This window comes from Tursiops truncatus, chromosome 18 (genome assembly GCF_011762595.2).
Source record: "Tursiops truncatus isolate mTurTru1 chromosome 18, mTurTru1.mat.Y, whole genome shotgun sequence".
NCBI classification, from domain to species: Eukaryota; Metazoa; Chordata; class Mammalia; order Artiodactyla; family Delphinidae; genus Tursiops; species Tursiops truncatus.
This window is the reverse complement of record NC_047051.1, coordinates 6,704,680-6,720,836: the sequence shown is the minus strand read 5'-3', so window position 1 is coordinate 6,720,836 and position 16,157 is coordinate 6,704,680. Positions and strand designations below refer to the sequence as shown.

General features: G+C 38.2%; 1 protein-coding gene and 1 long non-coding RNA gene across 10 annotated transcripts in view; one reads left to right on the top strand and one right to left on the bottom strand.

The window, feature by feature from the left end:
* UBL3 (ubiquitin like 3) overlaps positions 1 to 13,518 on the top strand; it is a 70,113-nt gene extending 56,595 nt beyond the window's left edge. Inside the window, exons 2-5 of the mRNA XM_019936796.3 lie at positions 287 to 395; positions 5,442 to 5,528; positions 9,598 to 9,675; positions 10,593 to 13,518. Coding sequence (XP_019792355.1) covers positions 287 to 395; positions 5,442 to 5,528; positions 9,598 to 9,675; positions 10,593 to 10,645 — 327 coding nt within the window. The 3' untranslated portion in view covers positions 10,646 to 13,518. The remainder of the gene's footprint in view (positions 1 to 286; positions 396 to 5,441; positions 5,529 to 9,597; positions 9,676 to 10,592) is intronic.
* The window catches only part of LOC109550252 (uncharacterized), a 272,632-nt gene that overhangs the window by 188,788 nt on the left and 67,687 nt on the right, over positions 1 to 16,157 (bottom strand). Inside the window, exon 4 of one of the 9 annotated variants that reach the window (XR_012327553.1) lies at positions 389 to 625. The exons of 7 other annotated variants lie outside the window; for them this stretch is intronic. This is a non-coding gene — a long non-coding RNA (uncharacterized lncRNA). Of the gene's footprint in view, positions 1 to 388; positions 626 to 12,385; positions 15,424 to 16,157 lie in introns of those variants that run through there. One more of the 9 variants, XR_012327551.1, reaches the window with a different exon arrangement.

Below are 16,157 nucleotides of genomic sequence, written 5' to 3'. Positions count from 1 at the left end.
CCTGTAAAAGTCCAATTCTGAGCATTGCTGGAGTAGTTAAGTATAATGAATTTTGGTTTTCCTTTGTTCGTTTATTATGGTAAATTACCCCCCCCCACATATATATATTAAATAATGGAAATAAAATCATGTCTCAAATTCCCATTCTTTAAAAAGAATCTTTTTATAATTTAATAAAAACCAGAAAATGGCATTAGTAATAACTGAGAATGTTATTGAAATGAAAAGATTATTTTATTTTAAAAATTGCAAGATTTATATTAAAAGAATCATTGTCTTCTTTCAGATAAACTTGCGCCTCATCTTGGTAAGCGGGAAAACAAAAGAGTTCCTGTTTTCTCCTAATGATTCTGCTTCTGACATTGCAAAGCATGTGTATGACAATTGGCCAATGGGTGAGTGGTATTTTTCTCTTGGGAATGAATAATGTTAATTCTTCATGCCCTACCTTGTTTCACAAACATTTTGAAAAAGTTGTAAGTAAATAAAAGAGAACAAACAAATGATTGAGGGTAAGGCTTAAAGTTAAGGGGGTTGCTGCATCCTTCCTGGGTTTTGCTTTTCAGCTCCCTCACTGCAGAATGATAACGGAGCCAGTGCATCAAGTCCCTGGTTGGCTTTAGAGCTGTTTTAATGTATTGATAAAAGAAAATTATTTTTTTTAAAGAATACAGAAGGTAGCTAACACACACACACACACACACACACACATACACACTTTCATATCAGTAACCCTATTAATAACAAAACACACATAAAAGGAAAGAAAAACTGTCTTTAACAAATTATAATACCTTCTCTTTGGTCTATTCTATACATAGCCTATTTAAAATTGAGCTTGACACAAAGTTAATTTCTAATTCATGTCACTTCCTGTGTTCTCTGAACTACTACAAGGTCAAGGAGGTATAAAATCCATTTATACGTTGCATTTTCAAGCCAGTATCCATGACAAACAGAATTTGGGCGCGGGGGTGGGGTGTGTGTATGTCTTATTCCTTCCTCTGGTTCTTTTCTATGTAATAAGACTGGCTTGCCATCCTCAAGTGAGTCTTTAGCTTATGTTCTTCCTTTAAACTTAACCCAAGTCATCTTGACCCTTTTAATGGCATGTACCATAGTGATATGACTGTTTCAGCTGATTTCACTTAATTTTACTACCAAAGCAGCTTGGACTTTTAAATCACAAGACTTGTTTTAACAAAGAACACAGTGTATACAAAATGAATCAATTAGGTCAGTGTTTCTCAACCTAAAAAATATATATGGAACTCCTTACAGGAAGAAAATTCTTGTAGATTGCCTAGTGCTGACTTATTTTTGTTATAATGTTTATTTTTAAGGATAGAGACATATAACTCAATTAACTCTTTATCCTTATTAACTTGTATACAACCATAAAACTAAAACTGATCTACAAAGAAAATGCAAATATAACTCTAAAACCGGTAATGTTCAAATTAACAACTTCAGTGTGCCACATGATATATTTTGCTAAAACTAACTCACTGCTTGCACCATGAATATGGTACTGTTGAGTGTGGCATGCCTCTGCTACTACTTGCTGTATGAGAACCCAGTTATCTGCAGATTCACCACAAAACCTTCATTCACACAGTGTACCAAATTGTCATTCAGCCTTCACTTAACAAGAATGCATCGTTTATGTATTAAGTCAACCTCTGTTCTTGTTAACCTCTTGACAAAGAAGTACTGCTTGGCACCAGTACAATCATAAACTTAAATGCATACATGGGCACTAAAATCCCAAGGCTGTACTTGGTTGTAAGGTAATTATTTGAATTATCTAGATAATCTCTTGCAGATTATCATTAAAATGAAAACAGAATCTAGAACTTATTGAAGAGGACTTTGAGACCCTAAGAACCTGTCTTTGTGGATTCATAGACCTGAGTTTAAGAAATACTCTGCTTTAGACAAACACTTTCAAATGACTGGATCTTTCTTCTCACTGATAACCAAGGAACACGTCAACACTAGCTCCTAAATCAGGAAGAGACTGAAGCTAGAGGTCATAGATAAGAAGGAATTTCAGAAGAGCTGAAGTAAGCTAAACTTGCGTTCTTAGAATACTGGATTTTCTTCATAGCCGGACAGGGTAGATAAGTAAGAGTATGGAAAGCCTTTTTAAATACCTGTGTGGTGGTGATGTTGTACTAAGTGTAAAGATGCCTTTTGTGACTTTTGTGGGGTGGAGGGTGAAGACAGGCTTTTGACATCTGTGGGCGTGTTGCAGAAAAGGGCACTACAACCCTGGCTGCGAGGGTTACGCCGTAACTTGAGGTAAAGGAAATAGTTTCACCTTCGTGATTGTTTGACTTAGACATTAAAAGTAGTTTCAATTCCTTAAAGTATCCTGATTAATGGTAAACAAAGGTGAGACTCACGTGCAGGTCTGTAACATAGTTTCCCAAACCATCTACCAGTGTTGGAAATTGTATCAATTCTACGTTACTTATTTTCATAGAAAAGGTTTTTGAACCCAATCTTTTCCTCAGTTTGCCAGTTCTACTCAGCAGTTTTAGACACTGCAGGGAATAAAAATAAATAATTTTTATTTTATATAAAACATTAAAAAATCTAGGTCTGCTTTGTATCACATAATGCACTAAAGGTCAGCAGATGTAAATATTTATTGGTGCTAATAATAAAAGTGTAGTGAATATTAAATCAGTAGGAGGAAATACTTTGTGCAATATATTTTTGGAAGGAGTTGGTTTCCTTTGGTATATTCTTGTGCAGCTTAGTGGAATATTGTTAATAGATGGAATAGTCAGGCACATAGTGTTATTGGGTCAGAGTTCCAAAAAATAACCCACTGATATATGTTGCTAGTAGCTGAAATTCCTCCTGTAAGCATTATTCTTCTACAGGTCTTTTTAAATTTCAGATCCTCTGAGAAGGAAAGGAAGATAGCATATTAAACCACAGAAGCACATGAGAATCATGACACTCTGTGTAGGACAAAGAAATATGTGGCGTCAAGTTTCTGCATCTCAAAAAAATACTTTAAACACTTTTAGAATTTTTTTTCCGTGTAAATTAGACAACTACTGTCATTTGTCTTTATATCTTGACCAGAAACATTCATATATCTGATAAGGGTCTAATATCTAAAATATACAAGGAACTCATACAACTCAACAGCAAAAAAACAAACAATCCAGTTTTAAAATGGGTAGGAGAGCTGAATAGACATTTTTCCAAAGAAGACACACAGATGGGCAACAGGCACAAGAAGAGATGCTCAACATCATTAATCATCCGGGAAATGCAAATCAAAACCATAACAACATGTTACCTCACGCCTGTTACAATGACTGTTATCAAAAAGACAAGGAATAACAAGTGTTGGTGACGATGTGGAGAAAAGGAGGCCAATTTACATTCCCAGCCACAGTGGTGGGAATGTAAATTGGTGCGGCCACTTTGGAAAACAGTATGGCGATTCCTCAAAAAATGAAAAATAGAACTACTATATGGTCTAGCAATTCTGCTTCTGGGTATTTATCTGAAGAAAATGAAAACACTTAATTCGAAATGATATATGCATCCTTATGCCCACTGCAGCTTTATTTACAATAGCCAAGATATGGAAACAACCTGAGTTTCCATCAGTGGATGAATGCATAGTGAGATTGTGAGAGACACACACATACACAATGGAATATTACTCAGCCATTAGAAAAAGAGTGAAATCTTGCCATTTGCAACAACATGGATGGACCTGGAGGGCAATTATGCAAAGTGAGATAAGTCAGAGAGAGAAAGATGAATACCGGATGATATCTCTTATATGTAGAATCTTAAAAAAAAACAAACAAAAAAAGCCAAGCTCATAGATAACAGAGAGCAGATTGGTGGTTGCACAAGGTGTGGGGAGGGGAGAGATGGGTAAACGTTTGTTTTTAGTTTGAATAAACTGAATGAAAATTATTTTAAAAAGAAAAATTATAGGAGAATATTTTAACCCTGGCATTTTGACATCGAGGACATTTAACACAAAATACAATTTGACACGTGTAAAATTAGATTAGGTAGAAATTATCGTGACAGAATAAAATGAACAATGCTAAAGGAAAGGAAAAAGAAATATTCTATTAAACAATAATTTTGGGTGTGATGAATTCAAAGTAATCCATACGAAAGTGTTAACAACTGACAACTTATTCTTTCTTCTGGAGAAGAGGGACCTGGGAGCCCTGGAGTCAGAAGGCAATAGAGACACTCCAGGGGGAGGGACGAGACGGGGGCCTGGGGGAGAATGAATGAGTTTCACTTCTCCTTACCCATTCCTGTTGTGCTGAGTCACTGACAGGCACTGGTTTTATCAAATTCATATTCATCATTTTGAACACTCAAAAAAAGGCAAGAAGAAAAGTGCTCTACTACCTCCTTTCTCTTCTGTCCCTTGCTCTTCAGGCTACTTTAAACTAGTTTGTGTGTTGACAGTTATCATCTCCTGAAAACAGGAGCTTCTATAGGAAACAAACACATGATACTAGAATTCTTGAGGAAGATGATGGTGAAATTCTCAAACCTTTCAAAATCAGAGCTCCAAATTCTGTATCTACAAGCTAGTGAAAATTACTAACCCCATACCTTGTCATGATACTACTGTTCTCAAACCATTATTTTAACAGAATCATATTCCATATTTTACTATAATGTAAGTTATACACTAAAATGAAATATTCTGTTATTCATTCTACCTACCAGTTTCTCTTTTGATTTTCTTTGTACATTATCCTAGCTTTCATACTTATATAGCACCTTCTAATATGTTATTTTTCAAGTTTATACTGAGAATTTTGGGTAAAGTCAACTAAAGTTGTGTCTTCTGTAATGTTTATCAATTGGCTTCAAAAAAACGATAAAGTTATCAACATTACCCAAAAGTAAACACCTAATTTTTTTGTTGTTCTGGTTTTTTAAATGTTTGTTTTCCAGTTATTGAGGTATAATTTTTTGTTATGCTCTATATCAATATATTAATTCTTTTAAAAATCTTTGTTAAACCTATTGTTTCCAGCCTCAAATGTATATTTTAAAAGGTACAAATATTGGTAATATTATAATATTTTCTGTTAATTACTGGTTATTAACATTTTCAGCTGACATTTTTTAAACTAGGATTAGATTTTCCCCAACTCATTTGTTTTCATTTTTAAACTTCAGGACCATATTTTGGCACAGTTTAGTGTTCTTTAGGAAGCAAAAACTAGCCTTAAGCAGCTCTTGCTATTTAACGAGAACAGCAAGAACAGTGATTAAGTGGGTCGTGACTGTTCCAATTATAAGGAAGCGCCAAGCGTCTTCTCTGATGTATTCTATCTGATTTGGAGCCGAATTTTAGAACAATGCACTAATACCTTAATTTTATGTTGAAATGCACCTAACAATTCCCTGGTTCTTTTCAGACTGGGAAGAAGAGCAGGTCAGCAGTCCAAACATTCTACGCCTTATTTATCAAGGACGATTTCTACATGGAAATGTCACATTAGGAGGTAATAGTTACCTTTGTAATGGGATTTAATGCCTGTCTCATGGCAGCATTATTCATTTGTTTGTTTAAATGCTAATGTCTTATCTTACTAAAAATATATAATTTCAAACTGTGAATTTTGCCTAATTTTTGATATGTCTACTTCTTTACATTTTTCATTCCGTTTAATTTTAGCACTATGATTAAGTGTTTACTGCCTTGTAGAATAAACTCCAAGCCATTACAGATGGGAGTCCATACCTATATTTTATAAATGTAATTTAAGTGTACTTCTGGATAATATAATTTAGATGTAATATTTTTAAGTTAAAGCGAGACACACAAACTAGGAAAAGTTTATGGTAATGGATTTTCAGATAGAATACTGAAGGTATGTTTTCAGTTTGACTCTAACTGATGTAATTGCTAATCATGCAGGAATAAAGGTAAGTGAGTAACATTAGAGAAACTGTAGTGTAGTGACTGAAAGAGCAGATTTTAGAGCAAGATTGTCTACATTGTATCTTAGCTCCACTACTTACTGGCTCTGTAACCTTGAACAAGTTACTTCACTGCTTTCTGTCTTAGTTTCCTCATCAGTAAATTAGGATAACCATAGTGCCTACCTCATAGGTTGGGACGGTTGAATTAGTTTATAAATTCAGAGCACATAGAACAGTGCTTGGCACATAGTAAACACTTTAATTGTTCGCTATTACTGCTCTTTATATGTGAATGGGGAAATGTAGCTCAATAGTGCCCCCTTCTGGGTGGAACACTGTCTACCATCAGCAGGATTTGTTTTTATTTTAAGTACAAGTATTTCAAATATATTATGAGAATTAGAAATATGTAGGCAAAGGAAGTGATCTACTGTAATATATCTTTGTTTACATATAGTCATGACTTTTCCCCTCTAAACCTAATAATCGAAATGTTTAATCTGTTCTTCCTTAAAGGTAGAATATTTTCGTTCATTCATTCATTTATTCAGCATGTATTTATTTCTTATGTGCCAACACTGCTAAACAATTAAAGATACAGGGTTGAAAAAGAATCTCTTCCTTCAAGGTGCTCTGGTATTACATAGTAGAAACACATACAATTCACTGTTAAAATACTATGTGACTTGGAGTAGATGAATACAAATGATTATTATGACAATATCAAGTCGATGGAGTGTTTCAGTATGTAATTTTACACACAGCCAAGTTTTGGAGGCATTGATAACACTGGTCTAAAAAGTGCTGCTATCTACTGAGAGGTATCTGCCGTTTAAAATATAGCTTGTTTTGGTTTGTAGTTACTGTTATTATTACTTCTCTATAGCTCTTTGTGTAGTTACATGGACCAGTTCTTAACGTGTTGTCTATGGCTATATTTTACATTCATTAAGGATGGGACCATATTTTAGTCTTTTTTTTGATTGTCTGTGCCTCACATAAGCTCTTGTAGTGTTGATGGGTCAATGTTGATTGAATTAATCTATTGACTCCACGAATGACTCTTGAGACTCCATTTCCCTTTGAGTATTGATCTACATGAGCAATTTCTTATCAACTTAATTCTTTAATTACCTCTCTGTTGTGGCCCCAAAGTTCCAACTTCATATTAAAGATAATAGAATTTGTGTTAAAATCAAACTATTGACTTTTTTTTGGAATTTGTTTTTGACCGATTAACAGATTGACTTACGTTATTACTCTCATTCTATGTTGCTGTCAGTCTTTTCAAGAACAAACCATCTCTGGTCTTAGTGATTTAGACAAAGAGCATAGGAATATAACCTAGACCTTTTAAGTTGATCAGTAAATCTGGGTAATAACATTGAACTATTTGTGGCTTTTTGGTCGCTGTTTTTCTTTGTCTCCCTGTTTTTTGTTTTTGTTTTTTTTTTTGAGGTACGCAGGCCTCTCACTGCTGTGGCCTCTCTCGTTGCGGAGCACAGGCTCCGGACGCGCAGGCTCAGCGGCCATGGCTCACGGGCCCAGCCGCTCCGCGGCATGTGGGATCTTCCCGGGCCGGGGCACGAACCCGTGTCCCCTGCATCGGCAGGCAGACTCTCAACCATTGCGCCACCAGGGAAGGCTCTGTCTCCCTGTATTGTTGAATGTGGATAAGGAGGAGACGGCACACAGGGTCATACAGTTGAATGGCTAGTGTGGAGAAGGCCTAGGCTTGCTTTGCACGGCTTGAGACTTGCTCTGTGGGCATCGGATACTTATTTTTAAATGCAGATTTCTGCATGCCCACTCTCCCCCGCCCTGTCTCCCAATCTACTACCGATTTGCCGTCCCTGGTCATTTTTCTGTAAAGGGTGAGAATCTCTCTTCTGGGTACTGTGCAGTGCCCCAGTAGAAAGCAGAAGCAGCACAGTGAAGGAGAGAAAGCATCTTGGATCTGGTATCCCTCTTCCTTTACCTTCTCTTAGTATCAATGTCTACAATTTCTAGTTAAAATTCAGATGGAGAAGAAAACTAAGTCCCCGTCAATCGAATTTGTGGCTTCAAACAGTAAGCCCCTCAGCAGCTTTCTAGGCCTGTCCAACATTTCTCCACATTTACATCTCAGTTCACTTACCTGTTCTCTGAGGTCTGTTTTCCTGGCTGCTCAAAAAGATGATGATCATGGTAATATTTATGGAATGCTTTTTTGTGCCAAGCCCCGAGGTAAGCACTTTCCTTGGATTGTTTCTTTTAATCAATACAGTGGTAGGGGGCAGGTGATAGAATTACTATCTCCAATTTAGGTGGAGGAAGCTGAGGCGTAGGGAGGGGTCAACAGAACTCTCAGAACTCATCTTACGGTCAGTAAGTAGCAGGGTGCAATTGTAACCCAGGTCTGGCTTACTGGAGTCAAGAAGGCGGTGTGAGAGTGGAACACAGCTTGGTATGTGGACATTTTAAATTCAGTCAGGCTCTCCCAATACATTTAGTGAAATGTTTCATCATATAAAGTCCTGTTTGCATTTCAGTGTTAAGTCAGGCCCAGGAGATTATCCAATAAAGGCCCTCCTTTTTCTTCAGCCTAGTGTGTATTTTGGGGCCACGATGCTTCATTTTAACTTCAGAAATTAAGAGAACAGACCAAGTAGTGGCTGGCTAGCTTTAAGTAAGATGGAAACTCACCTTGATTACATGAAATATTAGGAATATTGAAGATAATTAGGGCTCTTTTTAACCATCATCCTATAGAGCAGGTTTCAAGAGCAAGTGGTAGGAGGGTAGTGCTTGCTACGTAATGATCTAAGCCTGCCTTAAGCTTGTAGTGAAGAGACTAGCTTGAAACGTCAGAACTAAAACATCACGGCTATGGAAACAACTCCAGATGTTAGAGCTACCAGCTGCTTCTAATTTTATACACAGAATGACAAAGGGATTTGCCATGAAACTTTTGCGTCAGTGGTTCATGGGTGCGTTATATTGGTCTGTGTCTGAAATATTTCATAATAAAAATTATTACTTATAAATGAGAAAAACCTTTTAAAGACTTGATTAGAAAACAGTGATTACTAATAATGCCAAGACAGTGATTCTTTTAAAGTAACCTTTTTAAGAAAATTATTTTCTAATTGAAGCATATAAGGTTAAAAATAATAAAATTATTATATTATTATTATGTTTAAAATTATGTTTGTCATTTCTTCTGTTTCTACATTATAGTGGCCTGTCTGGTGCAGGAATTTTATTATGTGACTAAACATAATTAGGTTTAGAAACAAATGTCTCTTAATCTAAACTTCCCCCTAATTTAGAAAAAGTATTCTTTAAAACCTTTTTGAAATTCCTTCTCTCCTTTAAAGATTATCCAATATTAACCAGTTATGCATTTTCTCTTGTCCCCTTCCTTAAACAATGTGTATATATGTGTCAAGCTGATAGCCATAGCTAAATAATTTCTGAATTATAAAAATTGTTTCTGATAATATGAGCCTAATTTCATTTTGTAAGAGATGCTCTCTCTGGTAAGAAATGCCATCTGTTGAGGAAGTCATACAAAAAGCAATCAATTTTTAAAATGGTTTCAATTTTGGTTAGTGATTTCAACAGGTTGGTGTATATGTAACAAGTTGTCTTCTGCTTTTCACATAGCGTTAAAACTTCCTTTTGGCAAAACAACAGTGATGCACTTGGTGGCCAGAGAGACACTGCCAGAGCCCAACTCTCAAGGTGAGCCGTGCGCTCGAGAAGGTTCTCACTCGAGCCACAGCCATTCAGAAGTGGCTCCGCGTTTCTCGGAAATTCTGAGGGGAAGAAGTTCTCATAGTTTATGGTGACTGGTCCTTAGCAGTCAAACCAAATCAGCGTGTCCCTTGATTCTCCTCTGTGTTTATGTGTGTATCTTGGTTTGGGGGAGAGGAGAGGGAGGGGCAGGACTGTGGAATCTCTAGGGTGTCTGGGTAGGTAAGTGGGCCCTTATGTTAAAAACCTCTGCGGGCCTCTTTTGGGGGTGAAGACAGGTATCAGCGCCCCGCCCGCCGCCCAGCCATCTGCTTGCCTTGTGGAAGCCTTCTGCTTCCGGGAAGGCTTGTGGAGGATAGTGCAGGATGAGGTGCTACCATCCATCCTGGAGCTGGGTCTCAGTGGAGAGGGAAGGTGACTTTGTGGACGATTGCTAAGACCTAACGAGTCACCAGAAACTATTCATAGTTTATGGATGGAACTTGTTAGTAAGCAAATAACCAGACATTTTGGAAACAGGCTAAAATTAAAAGGGTATTTACTATAGCTTTTTAATTTAAAATAATGCAAACATTAAACAGAAAAATCCTGTTTCTTACTATGCTTGCTGTTTCTTATTATGCCCCTTTCCCCATGCTTTTTTTTTTTTTTGCGGTATGCAGGCCTCTCACTGCTGCGGCCTCTCCCGTTATGTGGAGCACAGGCTCCGGGACGCGCAGGCTCAGCGGCCATGGCTCACGGGCCCAGCCGCTCCGCGGCATGTGGGATCTTCCCAGACTGGGGCACGAACCCGTGTGCCCTGCATCGGCAGGCGGACTCTCAACCACTGCACCACCAGGGAAGCCCCCCCCCGGGGAGTCCCCCCATGCATTTTTATAAACAAGGCTTCTCTTCATCTTCCCTAGGTCAGAGGAATCGCGAAAAGACTGGAGAGAGTAATTGCTGTGTGATCCTGTAAACAGTGTCTGCCAGGTGTGGTGTGATGTAGTCTTTGTCTTTCATGCTGCTGGGCCAGAGGAGACCCAACGTCGCTTCAGAACCTTTAGGAAGAGTCTGCCTATAAATACGTGGACCTGAACTATCACATGAACACTGTCATCTTTTCTCATGAAAGTAAAAAGAACCAAGAACATTTTTCACTATGATTTTTTATTTCCAGTATTTTTGTTTATGTTGAGCAGTTTTAAAATGTATTGATTTTTGAATGCAAGTCAATCTCCAGGGGAAAAGTTAACAAGTTATCTTTCATAGCAGAAACGATTTTGCTGCCACAAAAATTTTCATTACCAGAACTAACAAACAAAATCAAGTGTTCCAAATACAGTGTGCACTAAAAAAGATTGACGGTTATTTTCTTCATCAGCAGAATTTATAACATGGTTTATGGTACCTAGAAATATACTCATATATACAATCCACACTGGAAGACACAGCAGTTAATGAAGTTAATTACTGGGCTAACATGAGAGTAAAAAATGGAAAAGAAACTGAAATGTTGGGTGAATGCTACCAAAGTCAGCCGTGGCGGCTGCGCGGGCACAGAATCCTACACTGAGTGCGACTGTTCTCACTGCAGCAAGTGAAGAAACAAAACGTGCCTCTTGTTGAAATTACTCAGCAGAGGGCTGATGAGACTAGTTGTTTTTCCTTTAACATGTGCACTCTAGTCAGACAGTGACGGAGGGCTGGTTCACATAGCACAAGATGGGTGAGAGCTCGCGTCCTAGCCTTAACGCAGGGGTAAATTCCAGTCACTCGTAGACCTCCGTGATTGCACAGAAATATTAGAAAACCTCATTTATTCATCACTTTTGTGTATTTGAATATCAGCAAATTGAATTTTTCCATAATTATTGCTCATCTCTGTGTCCAGTGTCACAGTTACTCATTAGAGACCTCAGATGAATTCTTAAAATTAAAAAATTCTCCATAGGACTAATTTTGTTTCTTTATGTAGTTTGCATTGGGTATTAGTGCTTGCAGCTGTATTAAAGTCAACAGCTGATTTTCAAGGCACACCTGATTAGGGATGCCATTGTTTTGTTTTGTACCAATAATTTAAAAATTGATATGCTAGAAACAATTTGCACAGCACTAAAGCATGAGCTAGTTTCATCTAAACCTGTAAAAAATAGAAAAGATTTTATATTTTTTCACTGGGAAGAAATTCTTCCTGGATGAAATTACAAATACGTGTAGAATATATTTAATAAAAAACTTATAAAATACCTAACTATAGAACTTAAATATAGATTGGCGTGTAGTATATAGAACAATGTTCCATATAAATAACTTTAGCCTTTATAAAAATGAACTTGCAGGCTGACGTTATGTTCTGTACTGAAATGAGTGTCCACGGCCCTTACAAATAGTAAGTGTAAATCGTTTCAAACGGTCAGCTTTGTTTAAAGGTAATCAGGTTATTTTATTCATTGTTAATGCTTTGACGAAAAGGCTTTATATGCAGTAGATCTACGAAAATATTGTTCATACTGATCAGAATTAAATTTGTATAGAGCAGAGTTTTAAAATGAATGTAAATAGCACTGAACATTTTCCTTCTGCAACCTGGACTTACAGATCCTTTCTGTAAACTAAATAAAAAAAATATTGTAGTGCATTTTGGTGGTAATTTTAAAGGTCTTGATTAGGTTGATAATTGTTTAAGCACTGTCTCCTCCATGTTAAAATTGTTCAGTTTTTATTTCTGAATCTTTAAAAAATTTGTTTAATATTCTACTGTTAGGTTTGGGACGAATCCCAGTGTATCTCTGGTATTTAACCTGGTTAATCTGTGCACAGTCACGACAATGGGTAGAATTATGTAGTCCCTGTTATCACTAAGATGTTCTATTCCAGAGATGTCGAGCATTTATATGCTTTGTTGACTAACTCACATGTGAATTGTTAGCGTGGACTAAAGAAGACTCTGGTAGTTACTTAATTGGGCAATTAAGCCATTTATGGCTGTATTCTTTCCTAATACAAACTACTGGTAATTATTTTTAATACCTATTTTAATTCTAATTATTCTTCTGTTTCTCCATAGTTAAAGACTACATTTAATTGTGATTGAAATTTTATGGTTAACCATATTCTCTATTGGTTTTCAATATATCTTTCTGTGTGTTCCCACATTATAAATTTCCCTTCACAAGACCTCAATTTGGAGTTTGCAAAATGGATGAACTGGTTCATCAGTAGAGAATTATGTCTCTCAATACCTGATATCATTGTTGTGCAAAATGCAAAGAAGAATTTGAAAACTGCAGTAAAATTACATACAGGAAACACCAAAAATGTAGATGCCTTAATAGTGTATACATGAAGATACTCAACCATCCCTTTGAAAATAGTTCCTTGGACTGCCTGCCGGTTAAAACGGATCGATCATATCCCATTGACGGTCCCTCTGCCACAAACAGCTTGCTTGCTGAAAGGCGAGAGCCGCAGAGGTCCAGTCCTGTAAATAAAACCTGAGCTACGGGCCTGTGACCCTGCCCAGCACTTGGTATTTAACTCATGTCTTTCACCTAAATTGTCCTAGACTTGAAGTATTCTGGAAAAGGCAAAGCTTTCCTTCTTTATTAAAACCTCAGCATGTCTCCTTGATCTGACTTATTTGGTTCCTCTTCAAGATAAGTTGTATCTTGTCATGAAAAATGTAGTATTTAACATCATCACGCACATTACATGAGGTTTTCTCATGACAAACATCTATCCTTTGTTTTATGTCATCTTGACCAATGTTACAATAATTTCTGTTAGCTGACTGTGGTGAACAATGTTTAATGTGAAAAGAAATTAAAACTTTCTTCATCTGTTGTAGAATATTTCCCTTCTTTTAAATGACTTCATAATTTTGGTGTAGAAATATTCTTTGTCTCTACTATTTTTCTCTTTTTTCCTTCCATTTATTTTGTTACATTCCTCAGTAAAATCAGCATTATGTCAGCCTTTTTTTCTTCTCTGTTACCGAAACCAAAGAGAAGTGATCAACCAAAATTCTGTGTACCTTCACACCATCCTTACTGGTAACTGCTGCAGGCATCTCTTTAATTTTTTTCCCATTATTATTTTGCAATATAGCCACTGGTTAGCCAAACAGAGTGACTAGGGGTAGGAGGAGGGCTTGAAGAAGGACGTGTAACCTATACTTGTGGTTGAAACAAAACTGCAGGCTGCTGGCTGTCTCCTAGGCACGGTTTCCCTGACCTAGCAGAGTGGGCTTCTCGGACGTGGGCAGCGGGTGGTTGGCTGCGGCTCCCCTCTGCGGCTCCGAGCGCTTGGTGCGCTTTCTTCGGAAGAATACAGCGTGTGTGAAGCCCTTTCACAGACCGGGGGATGGGGTGGGGACTGGCTTCCGAAAGAGTTCGTGGACAAAAGTAAATAAACGTCCAAGTCTCGGTGAAGCTTAAGCCAGTACTAGAACATGAAAACATACTTCATTTATTGTTTTGTGGCCCTTGACAATGACATCAAATGTCCTTCAATATTTTTTTATTCTGCCTCTGTTTCAAAACGCCAACTTTCAAGAAGTATACAGTAGGCATGGTAAATCAATACTTGGGGAAAGGGGATGTCAATCTCTCCTTTGATTCAACCAGTAAAAAAAGGAACTGGGGGACTTCCCTGGTGATCGATCCAGTGGTTAAGACTGCACTTCCACTGCATGCCGCGTGGCACGGCGGGGGGGGGGGGGGGAGAAAAGGAATTGGGTAAACAAACATATATTTCTTAACGTGGCTCTGGAAGTGATTTGTTTTAAAACCAAAAGAGTCTGAGGCAGAGACTCAACTGATTCTAGAGTGTAGTTATTACACATTCAGACATTGTTCAGTATCTGATTTTTATTTTCTACAGACATTTCTCAAGCCTTATTTTGGTGTAAGGGGAGTCTACGTTGTAGTAGAAGACACTTTGCTCCTTTTAAATAACAAGGAGGGAACAGGATCTAGAGGGGAATAGTGCCTGACCACACACGGAACTGGAACCTCAAGGTTTTAATCGGTGCTGCTTTTTAGACTGTCCACATGTTCCATGTGATAATAAAAGAGGGGGATTTATTCCGTTCTCAATTGTCTGCTGGATAAGATGGCTTTTCCGGCGTTCTGGAGCCTGGCCCTTCTCATGGTCCCCTTCTGCATCACGAGGTTTTCTCTCCGGGGCTTTGCTTAACTGAGTTCCACTAATTAGCGTGCGACCTTCCACCAGTGTTTCTCAAGCGTTTTTAAAAATTTGATGAACACATCTCCATTTTGACTGATAACTGCCATTCAGCCCTCAGACTGCGGGATGCCATGCCCGAGACCAGCAGGGCTTTGGAATCAGGCCTGGCTTCGAGGTCCAGTTACTTAATCTTTGGGCTTCCGTTTTTTCATATATAGAGTAAGGATAATACCTATTTTGTAGGGTTGTAGGGATTATTTTAAAATAAACATTTTTAGCACTGACTGGCCCAAGAACTCATCTGACCGCCCATCAGAGCTGTCAGAGGGCCTTATGTCGGAAATGGAGGGCCCAGCACGCATGTGTGTTCTAGACATCATGAAGAAGTAGCTTACGAAAAGGAGAAAAAATAGGAAGATTCTGCGTGCAGATCTCTCACAAGTAAATCACTATGTAGTCACAAATTATCCCGATGAGGAAGGAAAAAAGACACTGAAGAGATCACTGTGGCCACAAGTCAGCTCTCCCATTGTAATTTAAACAGCATGAGCAGAACCGGGTGTTTGGCTATGTAAATCAAGAAGAAATCTAGTAAGTGTCAGACACCTCTGAGAATGGTGTTAGAAAGGTCTGGAATGAACGGGGGTTGAACGGAAATAGAAAGTACACGATTGCTGTGCTCAAAACAAAAAGAACATGGCAGGGATACACTGCTGGGTGCCGACCCTGGCTGCATGCCGGAACCACCGGGGGAGTTTTCATTATTTTAATTTTTTACTTTTTCCTATTGACGCCTGGGTTGCTCACATCAGCTGAACTTAATCAGAACACTCGTGGCTCGGAATGGTCTCCTTTATTCTTGCCAATGACCAAAACCAGAACCACTTAAATACCGAGAACACCATACGGTGGAAAGACTGCAGTAAGTGGAGTTAAAGTAGAAATGGAAACCGGGCGAGAGGATGGAGACGGGGAATAAGGGTCCCAGCCGCTTTGGATTCTAGGAGACCTTGCGCACGCCGAGTAGTACTGCCCCTGCGCCCCTCCTGCCGCATCGCCCTAGACCCCCTCCTCCCTGCGTGCCTTTGCGCATGCTCACCACCACCACCCGCTCCCAGACCACGAGGCCAGACCCCCAGCATCCCAGCCGCGATACCCACGGGGAGAAATAATGTCGAAGTGGAATCCATAAAAATGAGAAGGATTTGTACATCAGTGTTCACAGCAACATTATTCACAGTACCCAAAAGGTGGCAACTACCCAAACAGATGAATAGAAAAGCAAAATGTGGTATCGTCAG